The sequence below is a fragment of the Pongo abelii genome, chromosome 5 (assembly GCF_028885655.2).
Source record: "Pongo abelii isolate AG06213 chromosome 5, NHGRI_mPonAbe1-v2.0_pri, whole genome shotgun sequence".
Classification (NCBI taxonomy): domain Eukaryota; kingdom Metazoa; phylum Chordata; class Mammalia; order Primates; family Hominidae; genus Pongo; species Pongo abelii.
Window position 1 is genome coordinate 53,142,508 of NC_071990.2, and position 20,456 is coordinate 53,162,963.

Here is a 20,456-nt window from a genome sequence, read left to right on the forward strand (position 1 = left end):
GGAGTCTCTACCTCCATGTGCCTCCCCTCCTACCTCTGGAGAGGTAGCCCTTTGGTTAATGGCAACCCAATAGGGTAACCAACCATCCCATTTTAGCATTGAGAGCATTGTGTCCTGGGAGACCCTTCCCTGGAATGTAAATAATCCTGGTTTTAGCAACAAGTGTGGAAGGTTGGAGGAAATGCACAAAACCCGTACTTTTTAGAGGGTCTGAAAACAACATTGTCTTTAGTATCAAATGGATATGGCACAGATTATTCATCATCTTTAGTTGTTGTCACCCATTTGGCCACTGATATTGGCAACCATAATTTGTAGTTCAGAATGGTCATCCATCCATCGTTGCATCATTCAAAGTGATGTGGCTTAAGTGTATATAATGAATATTAACAGTTCATCTTCGACTTTGCCGGTGGATTAATTGGTGTGCTTTGTAACAAGATAGTGCTAGTTTAATTTTTTAACATTGTGAATATTGTGACCATGTTTTCTAAGAGGTCAGATAATGAGAATGTTATAATACCAATGCAACCATGACCCCATCACTGAAGAAGAAGGCTAAACGACTATGTAATTTTAATGATGGATGGAAGGACACATACTACTGAACTAGGAAGGTAAATAACCAAAACAGAGCATACTACATAATATACAGGAAAAAATTTGACATTGGACATGGTGGAGAAGGGGATGTGCAAGCACATATGGAGGCCAAATCTCACAAGTAAGATGGGACAGGTGAATGCTTCTAAACCAATCAAAAATACTTTTGTTTCCCCAAAAGACACCAATGCTCAGTCAAAAATAGCAGCTGCTGAATTAGCATGGGCATACCAGGCAAACAAGCCTGCATTGTCATAGCGTTCCCTTGATTGCTCTATGAAACTGAGTAAAGTTTCATTTCTTGATTCAAGAATTGCAGCTAAAATATCCTCTGGACAAAAAAGAAGGGAAATTTTTTGATAACAGATGTGTTGGCCCCTTACAGTATAAAGCCGATTTCTGTCATATCTCACCAACAATCCTGGTTTCTATAGTACATCAATTTTAAGTAATATGCCAAATCATGGCAGCAAAAATATGTTCCCTCTAGCTGTTAGGTACTTTGACTTGAAAACAGGAGTTTCAAATCATCATCTTCATTTCTGTGAGAATTTTAATGAAACTGCTGAAATCATAAAATATTGTTGATATTTTGTCTAAATACAAACTAGACTTAGCTCATCTATCTGCGTATTCGTCAGACAGTACAGATGTAAAATTCTGGCAAATTCCATTCAGTCTACAAACTTCTTACCAAAGAAAATGAAAAGATCTTATCCATTCAATGCCTTGTACATCTTATATACAACACTGCTAAAAAGGGATGTGAGTTGCTTAAATGTGACATTGAGACTTTCATAATGAAAGCTTTTGGTTACTTTTCAATTTCCTCAAAAAGTGCAAAAGCACTTACGGAGATTTTCGACTTCACAGAAATGGTAGGTAACCTCTTTAGACGTGTGCCTGCAAGACGGCTGTCATTGTAGCGAGCCATAGAAAAGATGCTAAACTGTTGGCCTGCTATAAGATCATATTTTCAAAGGACAAGAATAATGTCCTTTGACATTGTTTGAGATCTGAAAGGAGAAAAAAATCAAGAATCTGAAGTGGGCCTTAAAAAATCAGTAAGTCCCTTGTGACTTTGATTTTTATGAATCTGTCTCTCAAAAGCCAGGGTGCCCCCAGAAGAACTGAGACAAACTGAGTTTCTGAACATTTGAAAATGAGGAGCAGGCTCAGGATCCACAGGGTGTAACCATCCCGTGAGGCCCTGCCTGAGCAGCCAGCCAGTCAGGGAGGCTCTTCACCTTGCTTCCATTTCTCTGATTCCACCTATGTACAACTTACGAAAACTTGCATTACTATAGACTGGGAGTTCTTAAATTGGAATCTGTGAATCTAAAGGGGCCAGAGGATAAAAATCAAGAAATCTGAAAACTTTGATGGAAAAAAGAAGTTTTTATTTATTTCCATCAGGAAAATAGGCAACAAACCACAGCAGTATTAGTACCTGTGTCTCTGTCATCACTAGGAATCACAGATATCCATGTTACAGATATCTTAAAATGTTTATGTACAGCACCACTCTGAAATTATGGTAATAATTAGATCCACCCCCTAGGTCTTGTAATCTTTAATATGTTAATAAAGAAGCACATCTATTATGTGACAGATTTAAATGTTTAAGAATTTGATTTCAATAAAATTGCATTTCAATAAAATTGGCTTCCTTTGCAATCCTGTGTATTTTGTGCATTCCTCCAGACTGCCAAAGGGGTTGGTGACACATTGAAAGTTAAGAGTCTCTGCTGTGGATCATGCATAGAAAGCTTTACAAAATGGTTGAGGGGAATAGGCTTTCCTGCATCCTTACCTTGGGCTGCAGCCTTTCCATTAGCTGGAGAAGGCAGCAGCTAGTGCCTATGAGTTGAGAGGGCAGTGGTCACTTTGCCTAAGAACCATCCTGTTCCCACATATTCAAGGGTATAGAATTCCCATAATATTCAAAGAGTTTTTCTTTAGTTGTAGGCGATACGCCTTAAGTAGGAATATCATGAGGCTGTTTCCAGCTTCAAGTATGTTAGTGACAGGGTGTAAGGGATCTCAGAGCATCTAGTCTTGGCCATATCTTAAATCCAGGCACTGAGGTCCAGAGGGGAGTTATTTACCCAGGTCACATCAGATGAAGATACTGAAGTATTCCAAGAGGATTTTAGTTTTATTCCAAATAGGGTAAGTGTTCTGAGAGTGTGAGGAGAGAAGGGGAGGGGGCTGGGGTAAGGATGGGCATAGAAGGGGATGCAAAGGAGTGCTGAGAGAACTCAGAACCAAATTTCAGGCTATCACTTTCTTCACGCCACATTCCAATGCCTTGCCATCAACTCTTCTGTGAATCTTCAGGAATTTTATTAATTCCCCAGGACCAACTTAGACTTTCATAAGTTAGATGTAGTTATATTACTTCCCTGAAGCACTTTTATGCACAAAGAATAGATGTAGCAAACAAACTTCACAAGATTTAATTTTTGAGTTTCCTTTTTTATTCTGAGGAATTCCGCTGTAATTCTCAGTGACACAGAACCTCTAGAGCTACTTCACTATGACAGCCTTCTTCAAATCTCCGAAGGGCTGTTACATAAGGAAGAGGGTTGGAGTTCTGTATTCAATCAAAAAGGCAGAAGAATGAGATGATAAGTTGCTACAGAGAGGCATAATTTAAAGTCAATTTAAACTGTAATCCCAGCACTTTGGGAGGCAGAGGTGGGAGGATTGCTTTGAGCTCAGGAGTTCGAGACCATCCTGGGCAACATAGTGAAACCCTGTCTCTACAAAAAAAAAAAAGAAATAAAGAATTAGTTGGGTGAGGTGGCACACACCTGTAATCCCAGCTACTTGGGAGGTTGAGGCTGGAGAATCGCTTGAACCCAGGAGGCAGGAGGCAGAAGTTGCAGTGAGCCGGGATGGTGCCACTGCACTCCAGCCTGGGCGACCGACTGAGATCCTGTATTTAAAAAAAAAAAAAAAAAAAAAGTCAATTTAAGTTTCGTTGTTGGGATTGAGCGGATTGCCCTGGATTAGGCAAGGTTTTAAGTGCTTTCCAACTCTGGAATTCTATGCCTTTCCCAGTAGATATCTAAGCCCAGCAAATCCTGGGCCTGAAGTTTAAAACTAGGATCCTGATCTCCCAACCACATCTAGATGATCCCATAGTGTAATGAAGGGTGCTTGGGCTTTGACACCAGGCAAACTTGGATTTTGACCTAGGACGACTAAGTCACTTGACCTCACTGAACCTTAGCTCCCTCCACTGACAGTGGGGACAATCTGCTGGAGGGTGTGTAGAAGACCTCGGGTTGCCTTTTAGAGGTTCTGGAAATGTCCCTTGAAAGATGAATGGAGTTAACTTAAAAATCTTCCCCTTCTGGGATCATCACACTCTGGGGACTGTTGGGGGGGGGGGGAGGGGGGAGGGATAGCATTGGGAGATATACCTAATGCTAGATGACGAGTTAGTGGGTGCAGCGCACCAGCATGGCACATGTATACATATGTAACTAACCTGCACATGGCGCACATGTACCCTAAAACCTAAAGTATAACCAAAAAAAAAAAAAATCTTCCCCTTCTGTAATTTTGGCTTCTTGCAAACACGCTTCCTGCCAGTCCCGCTCCGTCAGGCGGGAGGCAGCAAACCCCAGCCCTGGCTCCAGGACAGGGCGGAAGGCAGGATAGACGGAGCAACGGGTCCCGCTGCCGCCGCGATGTTGCAGCATAGAGCCTCCTGGCTGCCTGGCCTACAGGCCGCCCCGATTCAGCCGGAGGGCGTGGACCGGGCGGAGCCCTGCAAGGCGAGAAGGGACATAGCGCATGCGCGCGGCAGGGAGGGCGTCTCCAGGAGGGAGCGGCCTCTGCTCAGCGCGAGACGGTGGGGCGCCGAGTGGGACAGTGCTGGTGCGGAGCCTGCTTCCGGACTCCAGGTACCGCGCTTGGCGGCAGCTGGCCTCAGACTTCTGTCTTTTCAGCTGCAGTGAAGGCTTGGGGCTGCAGGTGAGCTGTGCATCCCGCAATGGAGACCTTCCTGTTCTGAATTTTCTTACAAAACCGCAGAAATATAAGGGGCGTTGCTTAGTGGGCATCCCCTCCCCCGCGCCAAACCTGTACAGCAAACGATGATGCAGAGGACCTTGAGGGGATTTTGCAGGGCATCGGTCTTACCTCCGCGGTATCATTTTTCTCCTCCTTCCGAGTTTCTGCCTTCTGGTATCCTTAAATATCCCACCTATCCTGCCTCCTACCTTCCTGGCGCTGGGGTGGTGGGGTGGGCTCATGGACCATTGTAAAATGCTTGGCAGGATTTTAACCTTCTCAGCACCACCCAGACCCCACTTGAAAATGTGCCTTTTGTGCCCTCCAAGAGCTCAAGGGTAGGTAATTGTTATATCTTTAGCATATGAAAATGCTTTTTATATAACAGTTTACCGAAAATCTCTTAGTTCTCCAAATTTTGGAGGATTTGGGGTGGGCAGCGAGGCTGTCCCCTGTCACCTTGTTTTGCACCTGGTATGGTAAATCGTTTTGCTGCATTGCATCCAAGATGCGTTTTAGGCCTTCCAAGGCTTGAGCATCGCATTTGTGATGAGAGCGTGTGATGTGCTGTGCACATCCTCTCACACCTTATCCCTTCCATGTTAACACAGCTTCTGGCTTTAATGTGTGCTTCTGGCCTGGCCACATGGCTCCGTCATGGAAAAGGTGATTCTTTTGTCTGAATATTCTCTGTGAGAACAGAATCTTCTTGCAAGCATTAGGAGTAGATTTATTTTGCCTCTTTAGAACAACAGTCAGTTCACTAAGGAGATTAAGGGGCTGCCTGTTTCCTGGCAATAAAGCTGTATTGCGTAGGTCAGTTACAGAATGTCTTCAGGCAGAAGCTGTTCCTTTGGTTCGCTCACTCATTTATTCATTTAACAAGTATTTTAAGTACCTGCCTTGTGCATGGCAGGATTCTTGGTGCTGTGAGGAGGACAAAGATAAACTGAACCTTGGTTTGCCTTCAAGGAGCTTGGCTGGCTGAGAGTTGAGAGAATCCCAACCAAGTAAAAGGGTATGGGTCCTCAAGAGAAGATCGCAGGAAGAGCTGGGGGGCTCAGGATGGAGTGGAATTAATCTTTCACAACAGCTACTTGGCTTTAGGAGAAAATTAGGTCTAGAAGTTACAACTGATAATGAAAGAACTCTCATAAGCTTCAGGTCTGTATGTAAGGGTGTTTTCCGGACTGTGTGTTGGGCGTCTCAGACTGAATACATTCCAAACACGTCCCATCATTCCTAGCCACCTCCCTGTTCCCCCTCCGCCACACACCTGCTGCTGTTCCCATGTCCTCTGTCTCAGGGAATAGCATGAGGCTCTCCGACTCCCTACTTCTGCTAATGGTCTAAACCAGATACCTAGGGGTGAGTCATCTCTGATTCACCCCTGACTTTCCCTTCCCGCCTCGAATTCAATTCTGCTGATTCTACCTCCTGAACTACTGAAATCTGTCCACCTTCTCTCCATTCTCATTGCCATTTCTCTAGATAAGCCTACCGTTATCAACAAAGCTCTTGCTTACTTTACTGCAACAGCTTCCCGATTTATCTCCCTGCCTCACTTCACAACCCATCTTCACTACTGCAACTGGGAAGTGCTTGCTGGAATTTAAATCTGATTGTGAGGCTCCCTTCAGTGATCCTTCATTGCCCTTAGGACGGAACCAGACTCCCTTTACGGGGCTTATGTGGGTGTATGGCCTTGTCTTTCTCACCAGCACCCTGTCTTTTCACAAGCCCCTTGCACTTTTCATTTTGAGAACATGCTTTTTTGTGCCATTAGGGCCTTGCACGTGCGCTCCCTTCTGCCAGGAACACCCTTCCCTGCACCCTCTTCACTTGACTTACTCATGCTCTCCTGTAGGGTAAATGCACCTGACAGCAATAATTAAAGCATACCCTTAGAATGACCCTGTGTGGCAGATGAACCTGAATGTGTTTTGTGAACTAGGGAACACAGGCCTGCCCAACCCAGAGATTTGTTTCTTGTCTGTGAAGAACATCTGAGCCCCTGCCCCACCTGTCCCGTAGAACAGGGGCCATACGGGGAATTGAGGCCTTGAATTTTGAATTAAATCAAGGTTGCCAGGTGGAGGTCATTGAGGGGAGGGTGTTAAGTGAAAATGCTGCATAAATTGCATGATGTTTGCAAGCGATTGTTTTCCTGCCCAGCTCACCAACACTGGACTCCCTCCTCTGTTTGTAAGCCCCTAATGGGTCTCTTTTGGCCTCTTGAACCTGTTGCCTTCCTTATTGAGGTTAATAGGGGTTTGGCACAACATCTCTCCAAGGTCCCAGCTGGGACCCTGTCTTATCTTGGTGTCCTTAGGCTTGCAGTCCTTGCTGGGTGCCACTCCTTGTTATGGTACCCACACCTCTCCTCTTAGGGCTCATTCACACACCTGCCTCCTACAGCTCTGTTTTACCATAGTTCCTGGAGGACCATGGCCATGTCTTAGCACTTACCATTGCTTCCTGCTGCCTTGCCTAAAGAAAATGCTAAATAAATAGCTGTTAAGTTGAATTGAGTACAAATATATGTTATAATACTATGGTATGATTCATTAACTAAATTACAAATTCACCCTACCTCAGTTTTCTCAGTGTGCTGAAATAGTAATAGCCTTACACATGTCAAGCTTAAAATAGGTGTAAGGGTGAATGAGAAGAATAATCATTATTATTGGAGCAGCTAATATTTGTTGAGTGCTCAGTATGTGCAAGGCACTGTTTTAAGTGCTTTACAGTATTAACTCATTTAATTTTCAGAACAATCCTATAAGGTAGATATTTTTGTTATCCCTATTTTAAAGATGGAGAAACTGAGTTATTGAGGTTCCACAGCTAGTAAGTAGTGGTATCAGGTTTGAAGATAAGCATACCTTATAGCATATGGTTAGCTCCTTTAGAAAGATAGCAAGTAGGACCAAACATGAGAAGTTCATGGGGCTGAACATTGTAAGTTACCAGATGGAACACAGTGCCCTGTGGTCACAACTTTAAGCTATGAAGAGCATGTGATTGATCCAGAATTGAAAACTCTGAAGAACATGTTTGGTTTACATATTCACTTTTTTCAGCAGCTAACTCAGTTATCAGAGGTGATGTTGCATAGAGGTTAGGACTGAGACTTCCCTAAGTCAGAAATGTTTGTTTTGCTGTATAACCTTCAGGCATTGCTTGCATTCTCTGTGCGCCGCTTTCCTCATCTGGAAAATGAGCATAATCATGATAGTACATACCACAGGGTGTGGTCATGATTACATGAGTTGATACATGTAAGGCACCTAGAATGCCTTAGAATGGCACCTAGCACATAGCAATTGCTCAAAAACATTATAACCTCTCTTATTATTATTTGTTTAGCCATCATTCAGTCAGCAAACGGTTTTTGGACCCAGGTTCTGCCTACATGCTACATTCTACTGCACCACTTCTCGGCCACAGATGAGCTCTCCTGTTTTAATTCTCCTTCCTGCAGATGCTGAGCATTTTTCAGTGTTGCCTCCTTTTTGGTGCTGTCATCTCCTGTGCCTCAGATTCCCTCCCCCATACCCTTCCTCATAGTAAGTTCTACTGGATGACTCTGAGATCAGCTCAAAATTCTTCTTCTTCTTCTTCTTTTTTTTTTTTTTGAGACGCCCAGGCTGGAGTGCAGTGGCACGATCACAGTTCACTGCAACCTCTGCCTCGCAGGTTCAAGGGATTTTCCAGTCTCAGCCTCCTGAGTAGCTGGGATTACAGACATGCACCACCATGCCACGCCCGGGTAATTTGTTGTATATTTAGTAGAGACGGGGTTTCACCACGTTGAGCGGGCTGGTCTCAAACTCCTGACCTCAAGTGATCCACCAGCCTCTGCCTTCCAAAGTGCTGGGATTACAGGCATGAGCCACCTCGCCTGGCCCCTTTTTCTGTTCTACGTTAATTTATTACCAATTGATAATGGGAGATAAAAGGCCCATTAACCTAAATGATAAGCAATGAGAAAATTGTAAAAATATGCAAGGAATCTCATGTGCCATTCCTCACATTTACAAAGATAATTACCTTCCCTGTGGAGGAAATATAGATGTGAGAAAGCTCAGAAATAAAGGCACCACTGGGGGTCTTAGAACTTAAAAAGCTGTAAAGAACTCCGGAACTCTTATAATCTATTCTCCTAACTTTCAGGGAGAGTTGAGAGTGAGGGAGGGGCATGGTCCGAGGCCTAGTGGCCACATCTCTAGCCTGTGGCTGGCACACTGTCTACTGCATCTGAGAGAATTGTGGGCAGGGTTTCAGTGGAACTTCTCACCACTGGGTATGTTTCAGCTGCTGCTATGATGCACAGTAGGATGTCATTGTCATCCATTTAACTTCATGCTGGGGCTATATTGTATTCTTTAGTGATTTGCCATTGATTAAGTGTGGATGTCTCTGCTACCACAGAAAAGCTATCTTGCAAGGAAACTAATGACAAAGCCATTGTTTAAACTGAATTAAACTAATTTACAGTTTTACATTTACAGACTTACTAATTTACAGATTTACAGACATCCATCTGTAAAGAATGAGAGGACTAATATCTGTACAGACATGAAAGAATTATAAGATGGAGTTGTGGAAGTTAAGGAATTTAGATGAGGAAGAAGCCATTTGCTCCAGATCACTTTGATAGTACAGACTAGAGTCAAGGAAATTAGGAGGTAATTAATAAGGGTAGAAGTCAGGGGAGAAGGTTCAAAGGGAGGTGGCATACAGGGGATAGTCTGGCTTTTGGAGGTGGACAGGGAGGGAGGACATTTCAGGCATGGAAGTGAAAAGTGAAGATTGTAGTGTCACAGTTCAGTGAAGAGACCTGGCTGACCAGAGCAGAAGTTTTATTTGGGGAAGTGGAAACAATTGAACAGCTGAGAGTATGGCAGATCTTGAAGACAGGCAGAGGAGAATCAGCTTGAGGTATCCCCCAGAGTGTGCTTAACAGTGATGAGGATGAAGGGGAAAGTAGAGGGTTGGAAGAGGTGAAGTCTGAACCTCTTTTTTCCCTTGAGACAGGGTCTCACTCTGTCATCCAGGCTGGAGTACAGTGGCACAATCATGGCTCATTGCAACCTCAACCTCCCGGGCTCAAACAATCCTCCCAACTCAGCATCCTGAGTAGCTGGGACCACAGGTGCATGCCATCACACCCAGCTAATTTTTTGTATTTTTACTAGAGATGGGGTTTTGCCATGTTGCTCAGATTGGTCTCAAACTCCTGGGCTTAAGCCATCTGCCTGCCTTGATCTTCCAAAGTACTAGGATTACAGGCGTGAGCACCATGCCTGGCCGAACTTCCCTTTCTTTAGTAGATTAGAGAAATTAATTTCTGTAATTCTGTAGAATGCCTTTGTATTAGTCATTCTCACACTGCTCTAAAGAACTACCTGAGACTCGGTAATTTATGAAGAAAAGTGGTTTAATCAACTCACCTTCCACAGGCTGTACAGGAGGCGTGGCTGGGGAAGCCTCAGGAAACTTATAGTCATGGTGGAAGGCAAAGGGGAAGCAAGCATGTCTTCACGTGGTGACAGGAGGGGGAGAGGGCATGAAGGGGGAGGTGCTATACGCTTTCAAACATCCAGATCTCGTGAGAACTTTAGATCATGGAACAGCACTAGGGGGATGATGCTAAACCATTAGAAACCACCCCCATGATCCAATCACCTCCCACCAGGCCCCACCTCCAACACTCAGGATCACAATTCAATATGAAATTTGGGTAGGGACACACAGCCAAACCATATAAGCATATCATTTTTAGATACATTCCCTCCCCAAAGCTTTTTATTTTGTATAATTTGTCCTTTCCCCCTTGCTTTAGAATTGCAACCTTGCCAATGGACCTGATCGGTTTTGGTTATGCAGCCCTCGTGACATTTGGAAGCATTTTTGGATATAAGCGGAGAGGTAAGCCTAACCCAAATTTTCATGAAAGGGAATTAGTGGGAGTTTGGAGGTTGTGCTAGGTCATCTGAAGCTCTGTAAGTAGGATGAGAAGCTAAAGATGCCTTAGAGGTGGCTGAAGACCAGCGTGTCTTGGAAGGGACTCATGAAAGGAAGAGGCTTCTGTGGGACTGGGCACGACAGAGTGTTCCAGCGTTGGGGTTCTGGGCCTCTCTTCCACCACAAAACTCTCACTTCACTTCATTATCAGTTGCATAGTTAATTGATTTAATCTCCTTCAGGACCACTGCTTATTATTAAATGAGGTTTTTTTTTTTTTGCTTTACATAATCGTGGTACCAAAAAACTGAGTTATATTGATCCTGTGTGTTGCAATGAAAACATTGTTAAATATTAAATATTCAGTTATCATATCCAAAGTTGTCTCTTCACCTTTGTCCAAAAGGGCGGGGGAGGGAAACGGAAACTCAGGTAATCAATTAAAGGGTTTTCATGGAGAAAAAGGAAAGGTCAAATTTTTTTATTTTACTTTTATTTTAGAATCATTTATAGTCATGATGTCTCCTAGTTATGTTTCATATATATATATATAACCTTTAATAATCTTTCTGACAAACTGTCTCTTACATTTTCATGAAATTTTTTAAATGAAGTTTTTTATTTCAAAGGGTATTATATTTTTGGCAGTGGTTGACTTGAATTTGAGTGAAAAAGCCAGGTCTGCATGGTTACCAGTTAGCTTCCTTCCTTAAAGGCTGCTAAGAAGTCAAAGACCAGAAGCACAGTATAGCTCTTGTAGCTGGGGTGCTGGCAGGTAGAATTGACCGTCATCTACGATTCCTTAAAGCCTGTAATTCACCTTGGATTTTTGTTCATTGTTTCTGTCTTAATGTATGTATTAGAGATATGTATTTGAAGGAAAAAAAAAAAGATGATGGCACCAAAGTAAGACCTGTAAACCAACTACTCAGAGGTTGATGTTTCACAATCTACTTTAAAAAGGACTCAGTTTAAAATGCTGATAAGATTGTTTTTTAAAAAAAATTTTCATTGTCAAAGACAATGTCTAAATAACTTCTATTACAGAACAGAAAAGAACATCTGGGCATTTTTGCCTGCCTTTATGAGAGGTAGAAAGACAGCGGGGAGAGAGATAGAGTTTGTGTGTGTGTGTGTGTGTGTGTGTGTGTAAGGAATCATTTTATTCTAACTCACATCTCTTCATTGTTTACCAGCTGGTGGGAACAAATGAAATTACATTAGCTGTGAGGTCTCTGATTTCAAGGGCTTGTTGTCCACCTGCACAATATGGTTCCTTGGCCTCCTGCAAGAGCCCCCCACTAAGTGATCCTGGAAGCCCCCAAGGGTATTATGGGTTCACAAGGAAGCTCACTTTGTAGTATAATGTGGGTTAAAAGCATGGGCCACAGAATCAAGCATTCCTGCATTGCAGTCTTGACGCTGCCACTTACTAGCACTGATACTCAGGTGAGGTGTTTCAACATCTGGGCCTCAGTTCCTCACCTGTAAATTAATCTGTTAGGATTAAATAAGATGTTGCATGGTACACATTCACATGGTGCCTGGCATAGAATAAAGTTTTAATATTTTTGTTTTTTTCTGCTGCTACTGCCCTGCCAGTGGGAGGTCTGTGAGCCATGAGGCATAATACCTTTTTCTAGTTTTGTACTCTAGTTTTGTATTATGTTCTAAGCTGCCAGTGGCTTGAATGTCTTAGAATGTGTGTGTAAAGTGAGTTAACTTTCCTTTGACTTAGAGCTTCCCTAGGTATGAGTCCTGTGTAGCTGGGCCAGGAGACCCTTCTACGGGACAGTTATTGAGAATAATCTTGGGTGGGTGAAAGATGTGATGTCGAAATGGTGTTTGGTGGGAGGACACAGATGTATCCAAATCCTAAACTAGACCAGCTGTGAGACACAAGTTGGGTTAAACGGAGAAGCTGATAGATTTTTATTTTGTTGGGGGTACAGTGGGGAGAGAGGGCAGCCAGTGGCGGGACACAGGATGCTGAGCACTGTGCTTGCCCGGGCTCACCCCTCCTCCCAGGTAGGTCTCCAGAGAGGTGGATGACCAAGAAGATGCTATGATATGGAGGCTCTTCCTAGGCCAGGTAACACCGAGTGCCCAGAGTGAAAGAGGGCCAGATGGCATTCCCTGCCTTGTCCCACACTAGGGCTGAACCAGATCTTACACCTTCCTACTCCAGTTGAAGGGAAGGGCACTGACACAGCAATCCCTCCAGAGAGGTGCAGGTGCGCTTGCTGGGCAGGCTGCTATTCGGAGGACCACAAGAGCACCTGCAGGGAAGCTCCCAGATGCATCTTTCAACTCCTTTTAAAACTCCTCTTCCAAGACTGCCCCACCCAGATCAGGCATCCCAGGAAGTGGGAAGGAAAGAGCTTAGAGCTGCTTTTCTTGTCGCCCCCACTATGGGGCACTGAGCTTGTTCTCAGGATCTTTGCTTCCTTCCACCAGCGTGGCTTTCTTGTAAAACAGCCCACAGTCCTGCCACCTTCCTCAGGCAAGATGAAATGTCTCAAGAACCTTCCTGGTTCTTGCTACTGGTGAGCCTGCCCCTGCTGTTTGCTGTCTGATCTCATCAAGACTGAAGTGTAGACACTGCCACTTTCTCCACATACTTAAGTGTGCATGTATGGTGGTGGTGGGGAGGGTGGGGTGGAGTGATCCTAACAGTAAATAAATCTTCAGGGTATACAGAAAAGAGCATCATAGAATCTCTAGGTGAGAAGACACCTTAATGGTCACCTAGTTGTGCATTTCAGAAAGTGTTTTAATCTCCTTAATATCCTTATCTGGTATCTTCTGCTTGAACATGACCCATACATAACAGGGATGCATTAAATCAGTGTTTATCAAGTGCTCCTATGTACCTGGCCCTGTGTCTCGCCCTGGGGAAACAGCAATCGCTCACAAGTGAGTAAGGGCAGACTGACATTCAATCCATGAACAGCATATAAACATATGATCAGGAATAGTGGAAGACTATGATGGGGGCCCTCGTTCAGAATGGTGGGTTGGAGAAGACAACACTTAAGCAGACATCCGAAGGTGAGCTACGCTTGGCCAAGTGAACAGTGCAGAGACAAGCAGTCTGCACAAGGAACAGTATGTCTGAAAGCCATGACGAATAGAGTTTGGTATACTCAGAGAACTGAAAGAAGGCCAGGGTTCCCACAATATAGCAAACTGGATTATTTTTCCCAAGAGCTTTGGGAAGCACTAAGGGTTTTTAATTAGGAGAGTGACCTGTCCAGATGTATGTTTTTAAAAGATCATCTTACTGTGTTTGAAGAATAGCTTTTGGGGGAAACAATGTGTAATTTAACATTATCTCCAACTGTAACATTCTAAGCCATTATATTTATAAATATATATATATGGCATATATATATTTATAAATATATATATATATATATATATGGCATGGATGATTAACCCTGTTTTACAACTGCTAAAACTTAGAGAGGCGAAGTGACTTAGCCAGAGTCCTTTAGCCAGCAAGTGAAAGAATTAGGACTAGAACCTAGCGTGTTTGTCTTCTCATTCAGGATGCTGCTCCGGTGTGTGTGTGTGTGTCGTGTGTGTGTGTTTGTGTGTTGTATGTGTTTTGTGTGTGTGTTGTGTGTGTGTGTTGTGTGTGTGTGTGTGTGTGTGTGTGTGTTGTGTGTGTATGCATGTGCTGCAGTGGTTCTTAACCCTGGCTGCACATTTGAATTTCCAATGGATATTTTAAAAATGAGATACTTTGACCCTACCCCCCAGGGATTTTAACCTAACAGATTCTAAATAGGGTGAGTTCTGTGAAGCAAGGATTGTGTGTGTCTTATTCATAGTGTCACTGGCATGTAACCCACTGTCCAGTGCACAGAAAGTGCTTGGTGTTTGCCACAGTGCTCTGGGGTGGGTGTGTGGGTTGGGGGCTGGGAGTGTACTGGTGGGGTGAGTGCATGGGATAGGGACTGGGTAGCTGGGGTCAGTATTCTGATTCTTCGTCTTTCTTGGTAGGGCCTCTATTAGTCCTTGAGTCCTGACATCTTGAGACTTGAAGGTTTGTTAATTATTCAGGATGGAACCATTGCTTGGTTTGTATAGCACTTCTGTCTTTACCTCTATAAACTAAAAATACCTTTGCATCTTAGTTTTTATCATCACAACCTCATCACAAAAAGGAGGCAAAGAGAATAGGAAAAATTAAAAAAGAAGGGCTTAAGGAAGTTAAATAATTGCCCAAGATCATGCAATCAATGTCCAAGCCACCAGCACAAGGCAGGTTTTCTTATTTCCCCAAGTGACATCTAACCCCGCTGCACTGCTGCGCCCTCAGGGCTCCTCTGCCTTGTATTTGGGTTCAGCAGGAAACAGTCATCTCCTAGAAAGTATCCATGAAGAGGCCTATTCTTAATCTGGCTTTGTCCAGTTACTGTGCCCAAGTAGGAATACATTTGAAGGTGCCTGTATCATACTAGAAGTAATGGAATGAATTCCTTTCATTTTGGGATTCTCTTTGTGATCTCATATTTTTTTCCCCTCCCAGGTGGTGTTCTGTCTTTGATTGCTGGTCTTTTTGTTGGATGTTTGGCTGGCTATGGAGCTTACCGTGTCTCCAATGACAAACGAGATGTAAAAGTGTCACTGTGTAAGTAAGGCATTTTACCTGGTTACAGAGACTGAAACATTGGAGATGATCTTTTTGATACCCTATGCTAGATATACTAGAGCATATTTAGTCAAATGGCAAATGGCCATATGCCTGTGTTGAGGCTGAATACAACACTTACTCCTTTCTAGAAAGACCTGATAAAAAATGATGGTACTCGGCCGGGCGCGGTGGCTCACGCCTGTAATCCCAGCACTTTGGGAGGCAGAGGCGGGTGGATCACGAGGTCAGGAGATCGAGACCATCCTGGCTAACACAGTGAAACCCTGTCTCTACTAAAAATACAAAAAATTAGCCGGGCGTGGTGGCGGGCGCCTGTAGTCCCAGCTACTCGGGAGGCTGAGGCAGGAGAATGGCCTGAACCCGGGAGGCGGGGCTTGCAGTGAGCCGAGATCGTGCCACTGCACTCCAGCCTGGGCGACAGAGAGAGACTCCGTCTCAAAAAAAAAAAAAAAAAAAAAAAAAAAGATGGTACTGCTGCTACCAGGCCTTCCAACTCAGAAGAATATTTCTATAAAACCTTGTTACTAGAAAAATTGAATTAGGAAAAGCAAGGAATTGTTTTCAGATTTTCTGCTAACTCTCCTAAATGCATATTTAGCATAGTTTTTACATTGCTGTGAAAATAACTAAAAAAGAGACAGCCTTGCATTATTTCATTTAATTCACAAACATCTTTTAGATTCTGCACTGCCTTAAGACTTAACCTAAAAAAGCAAGGCTGACGCTTTTTTAGCTTCTTCCCTTGTTAAGCTTAATGGGAGAATATCCACAGAAAAAATGGAAACCTGTGTGTTTAAAGTCACCAGGACACTTGACTTTCATCTCACTTGAAAGAGATACACAGTGAAGGTTTAGAAAACTATACCAAGGATATTTTCTCTAGTTGATTTATTATTCAAAGTGCCTTGGTCGTGTATGGAAAAAAATATAAATGAAGACAAAATTGTTCTATATTTGAAGGAGAGAGAGAGATTTGGGTTTTTTTTTCTTTAGTTATTTTTATAAGGGACTAGGGATATTTTTAGTAATGAGGTTGTGTTAGATGTGTCAGCCAGATATAGTGATATTAGGATTTTTATTGATATGCATTTAAATAGTTCACAAGTATTTATTGTCAGTCATTTTATTTTTTATATCAATAAACAGTTTTTCTTTGAAAGCCGTTTTTAAATTGTGGCATTGATGTCCTAATCTCTTACATAAAACTACCTCTCCCTTCATAGATACAGCTCCAAAAAGGCTGACATGATGCTTCTGAATAAAATACTATTGCTTAGACTATTATTTAGTCTTCAGGCATCAAATTCTCCAAAATGGAATGCTACAAAACAAAACCAATCAGCCTTCTTTTAGTATTTTTTTTTATTAATCAGATCTTACTTGTAAAAGACACATGAACTATTTTCTTTATATTCAGTTAACTGAACATTAATGAGTGTCTCCTGTGGGTCCAAGTGTGCTACTTAGCGTTTCTGAGGGAAGTTGAATAAAGCTCAGTGCTAGCCTTCGAGGAGTGTTCTTTGAATAGAAATTTAGGTTAGAAAAAGACTTTCTTAGCTAGGCGTGGTGGCTCATGCCTGTAATCTCAGCACTTTGGGAGGCTGAGGCCGGTGGATCACTTGAGGCCAGGAGTTCAAGACCAGCCTGGCCAACATAGCAAGACCCTGTCTCTACTAAAAATACAAAAATTAGCTGGATGTGGTTGTACATGGCTGTAATCTCAGCTACTTGGGAGGCTGAGGCAGAATTGCTTGAACCCGAGAGGCGGAGGTTGCTGTGAGCTGAGATCACGCCACTGTACTCCAGCCTGGGTGACAGAGCAAGACTCTGTCTCAACAACAACAACAACAACAACAACAACAAAGTCTTTCTCTTTTGAAGATATTTCAGGAATGGATTTTAACATGTTTGTTTACCCAGAAACCTTTTCGACAAGGTGATGAAGTGTTTTTTTGTTTGTTTGTTTTTTGTTTTTTTGAGATGGAGTTTCGCTCTTGTTACCCAGTCTGGAGTGCAATGGCATGATCTCAGTTCACCACAACCTCTGCCTCCCCAGTTCAAGCAATTCTCCTGCCTCAGCCTCCCGAGTAGCTGGGATTACTGGCATGTGCCACCATGCCCTGCTAATTTTTTTTCTATTTTTAGTAGAGACGAGGTTTCTCCATGTTGGTCAGACTGCCCTCAAACTCCCGACATCAGGTGATCCACCCACCTCTGCCTCCCAGAGTGCTGGGATTATAGGCGTAAGCCACTGGCCCGACCATGAGGTGTTTTAATAGAGCACTTTATCTTTTCAAGACAATGGCAACTCAGTACCTATCCATAATAGTTATAATGTTAGAAAGCTTTAAATGGTACCCACTGTTTTCCCACAAGCATTGATAACATGTTTGAAACTCTGGTTCATGAATTAGTTTGGTTTTCAGTTACAGCTTTCTTCCTGGCTACCATAATGGGTGTGAGATTTAAGAGGTCCAAGAAAATAATGCCTGCTGGTCTGGTTGCAGGTTTAAGGTAAGTAAAACTATTTTGATCAATACTTTCCTCTGCGGTTGTTTTGAAGTGCTGAATTTTGGGGAAACATCAATTTTAATTTGAAAGATCAAAGTCCTTTTTGTTATAATAAGCATGACAGTAAAAACCTTGAGATAGCATGGATTCAGTGGGTCTTTGATATTGATGTACCCATGAACATTCTTATTGGATACGCATAGTGTTGCTGTAGTATCTGGTCACATAGGCATACTTGCCTTTTTCAGAAGAAAGAGCTAAACTCAGCCTCATTTTTCCTCAAGATTCACCCATCTGCAACAGTAAATGTGTTCATTTAAATCTAATACTCAGTCCCTTTTAGAGAGTTTGACAGAGTGACAGTGTGATACAGTTATTTCAAGTTTTTAAGGGAGAGAAATTTAATATTTTTAAGAGTTTTTAAGAGAGAAGTTTTAATATTTTTTAAAAGATAAACAGAGGGCCTCAAGTTTCTCTTAATTTGATCCAGTAATTCTATCCATGAGATTAAGCATATTACCAAATAAAAATTTAGAGATAACATTTTAAAAATTTCTCCAGAAAGCTGGCTTTATATGTTGAAAGCCATAAACATGTTTATTTCCTTTGATAGACATTTTCACTTTTTGGAATTTATTCCAAAGCAGTGAGATGTGCACAAAGACTGATGTTCATTGTAACTTTATTTCTAGAGAAAACACAATAGACTGAAAAATTAGGAACAACCTAACAGTTCACCAGTAAGGAGATGTTTGAAAAAATGTTTTGTCCATTTAATGGAATATTGAATGAGCATTACATTTTTATGTTTTCAAAAATGATTTGGTGGCATTGGAAAATCTTAGTGACATAATAAGGTATAAAAACAGGATCAAAACAACCAAATATAGTGTGATTAAAAAAATGTTTGTGTATAAAAAAACAGGAAGGAAATATTTCAAACTGTTAGTAGTGTTTTTCTGTGGGTGATAGTGTGATGAATAATTGTAATGTTCCTCTTTCTACTTTTGTGTATAATTTTCTAGTGTGACTATGTATTATGTTTCAGGGAGGGGAGGAGGAGTGGATTACAAAAGACAGCTTTCCAGTTATAGCCCTGTTCTAAAAGTGATACTTGGTTGTGGGAAGAATCAGAAGTAGGGTTTATGGGCTGGGTGCAGTGGCTCATGCCTGTGATCCCAGCACTTTGGAAGGCTGAGGCGGGTGGATCACTTGAGGTCAAGAGTTCAAGACCAGCCTAGCCAACATGGCAAAACCCCATCTCTACAAAAATTAGCCGAGTGTGGTGGTGGGCACCTGTAATCCCAGCTACTTGGGAGGCTGAGGCAGGAGAATTGCTTGAGCTCAGGAGGTGGAGGTTGCAGTGAGCCAAGACTGTGTCACTACACTCCAGCCTGGGTGGCAGAGTGAGACTCCATCAGAAAAAAGAAAGAAAAAAAAAGAAAAAAAGAAGTAGGGTTTATGGATCCAGAAGAAGGCCTCAGTTAATAGAAAGTAGCTAAGATTGAATTAGTAACTGCCCCAAGTTGGTCCTCGATTATTTTTTCAAGTTGCTTTATTTTACTAGCTTTTGAAAGTTTGTTTCTTCCCAAACCTTTCTCTTATAAACCCTCATCCAAGATTTTCAGGACAGCAGGTTCTGATTTTTCCTTATTCATTTAGTGAGCATTTTAAAGTGGCTAATTCAGTTATGTCTGGGATGTTTTAATCCTCCAAGGGGTTGAGCTGGGAGAGCCCCAAGCCAAGGATTAGTAACACTACCGGGTAGGCGAGTGCATGGCCCTTGCTGTCTTATGCCAGATAAAAGTGACTCTCCCTTTGTCTTTGTTGTATTTTAAATCCAGCCTGATGATGATCCTGAGACTTGTCTTGTTGCTGCTCTGAGCATCTGGAGGAACAGAAAACTAAGTTCGTATCATCCTGCTGTAATGGGCAGAGCACTTTTTTCGTATTTAAAAGATAAACTTCAATATGGAATGCTAGAAACACAAATAGCACTGTCACCTCTAATATGAACATTAGTTTGAGGTAGTTTTTTTCTAAAGCAAAAATTTTAACTGTTTTCTAATTGTCAAGCACTATTTTCATTAAAAGTGTCTAATGAATCATGATACGCTCTTCCATTTGTTGTGTCTATTTTTTATATATTTGATATTTTTTGAAAATTCCAAATACTCATGTCTCAAGTAAGCTGAAACTACAACTTGTCACATAAAGGAATTCTTAAGTGGAGTTCACAGAATGCTAATGTATCTATTTGTCATTTGTGTTATATTTGAAATTATTAGAAATTATGCTTTTTCCATTTTAATTGTATTGCTGCCAGTGCTATTTTTTTCTTTAAAAAATTTTATTCTTAGCACACTCTTATGTCCTAACTGAATGTATTCAGTATTCAAATAAAAGACATTTTGGTTCAAACCTGCTTCTTTCATGTTAGTTTTTCCTCTGAATACTCAAATCATCTTTGACATTTAAATGTTCAATTATTAACGAAAAGGGTTGAGGAGGGTTTATTTAAGCCAACATTCTACTTCCTCAGGAGTAGATATTTTTTTCTCTCTGAAAGAGTAACAATTCTGAAACAAAACCGATTTTGTTTCAAATTACCACTTTATTTTTAGGCATAGTTATAACTTTTAATGTCCAAGGCACTTTTAGGGCCCAAATTGAACATCGGGAG

At 42.1% G+C, this 20,456-nt stretch overlaps 2 protein-coding genes across 6 annotated transcripts in view; one reads left to right on the top strand and one right to left on the bottom strand.

Annotated features, from left to right (window-relative positions):
• Window positions 1-3,055: 3,055 nt before the first annotated feature.
• Window positions 3,056-20,456, bottom strand: part of LOC129059957 (glutathione S-transferase-like) — a 32,073-nt gene continuing 14,672 nt past the window's right edge. For 3 of the 4 annotated variants that reach the window (XR_008526212.2, XR_008526210.1, XR_008526211.2), the window contains 2 exons: window positions 3,420-3,544; window positions 3,071-3,199 (listed from right to left, as the gene is read on the bottom strand). The gene's annotated coding sequence lies outside the window, so the exon portion shown is untranslated. Of the gene's footprint in view, window positions 3,200-3,419; window positions 3,545-20,456 lie in introns of all 4 variants that reach the window. The other variant, XR_008526209.2, reaches the window with a different exon arrangement.
• On the top strand, window positions 4,384-20,194 carry TMEM14A (transmembrane protein 14A). Of its 2 annotated transcripts, none has more exons than XM_002817000.5 (5): window positions 4,384-4,590; window positions 10,478-10,563; window positions 15,137-15,238; window positions 17,689-17,776; window positions 19,618-20,194. In XM_002817000.5, exons 2-5 carry the CDS (start codon window positions 10,494-10,496, stop codon window positions 19,655-19,657), a joined length of 300 nt encoding a protein of 99 aa, XP_002817046.1. In that variant the 5' UTR covers window positions 4,384-4,590; window positions 10,478-10,493; the 3' UTR covers window positions 19,658-20,194. The 2 variants fall into 2 exon arrangements, with proteins under 2 accessions (XP_002817046.1, XP_009240229.1); XM_009241954.4 differs by having other exon boundaries at window positions 4,421-4,520.

Excerpts from the sequence above, each read along its gene's own strand:
- TMEM14A (XM_002817000.5), top strand. The coding sequence starts at position 10,494 with ATGGACCTGATCGGTTTTGGTTATGCAGCCCTCGTGACATTTGGAAGC. Across the intron at positions 15,239-17,688 it reads AGATGTAAAAGTGTCACTGT|TTACAGCTTTCTTCCTGGCT; the intron begins GTAAGTAAGGCA and ends TTTGGTTTTCAG. Across the intron at positions 17,777-19,617 it reads GGTCTGGTTGCAGGTTTAAG|CCTGATGATGATCCTGAGAC; the intron begins GTAAGTAAAACT and ends TTTTAAATCCAG.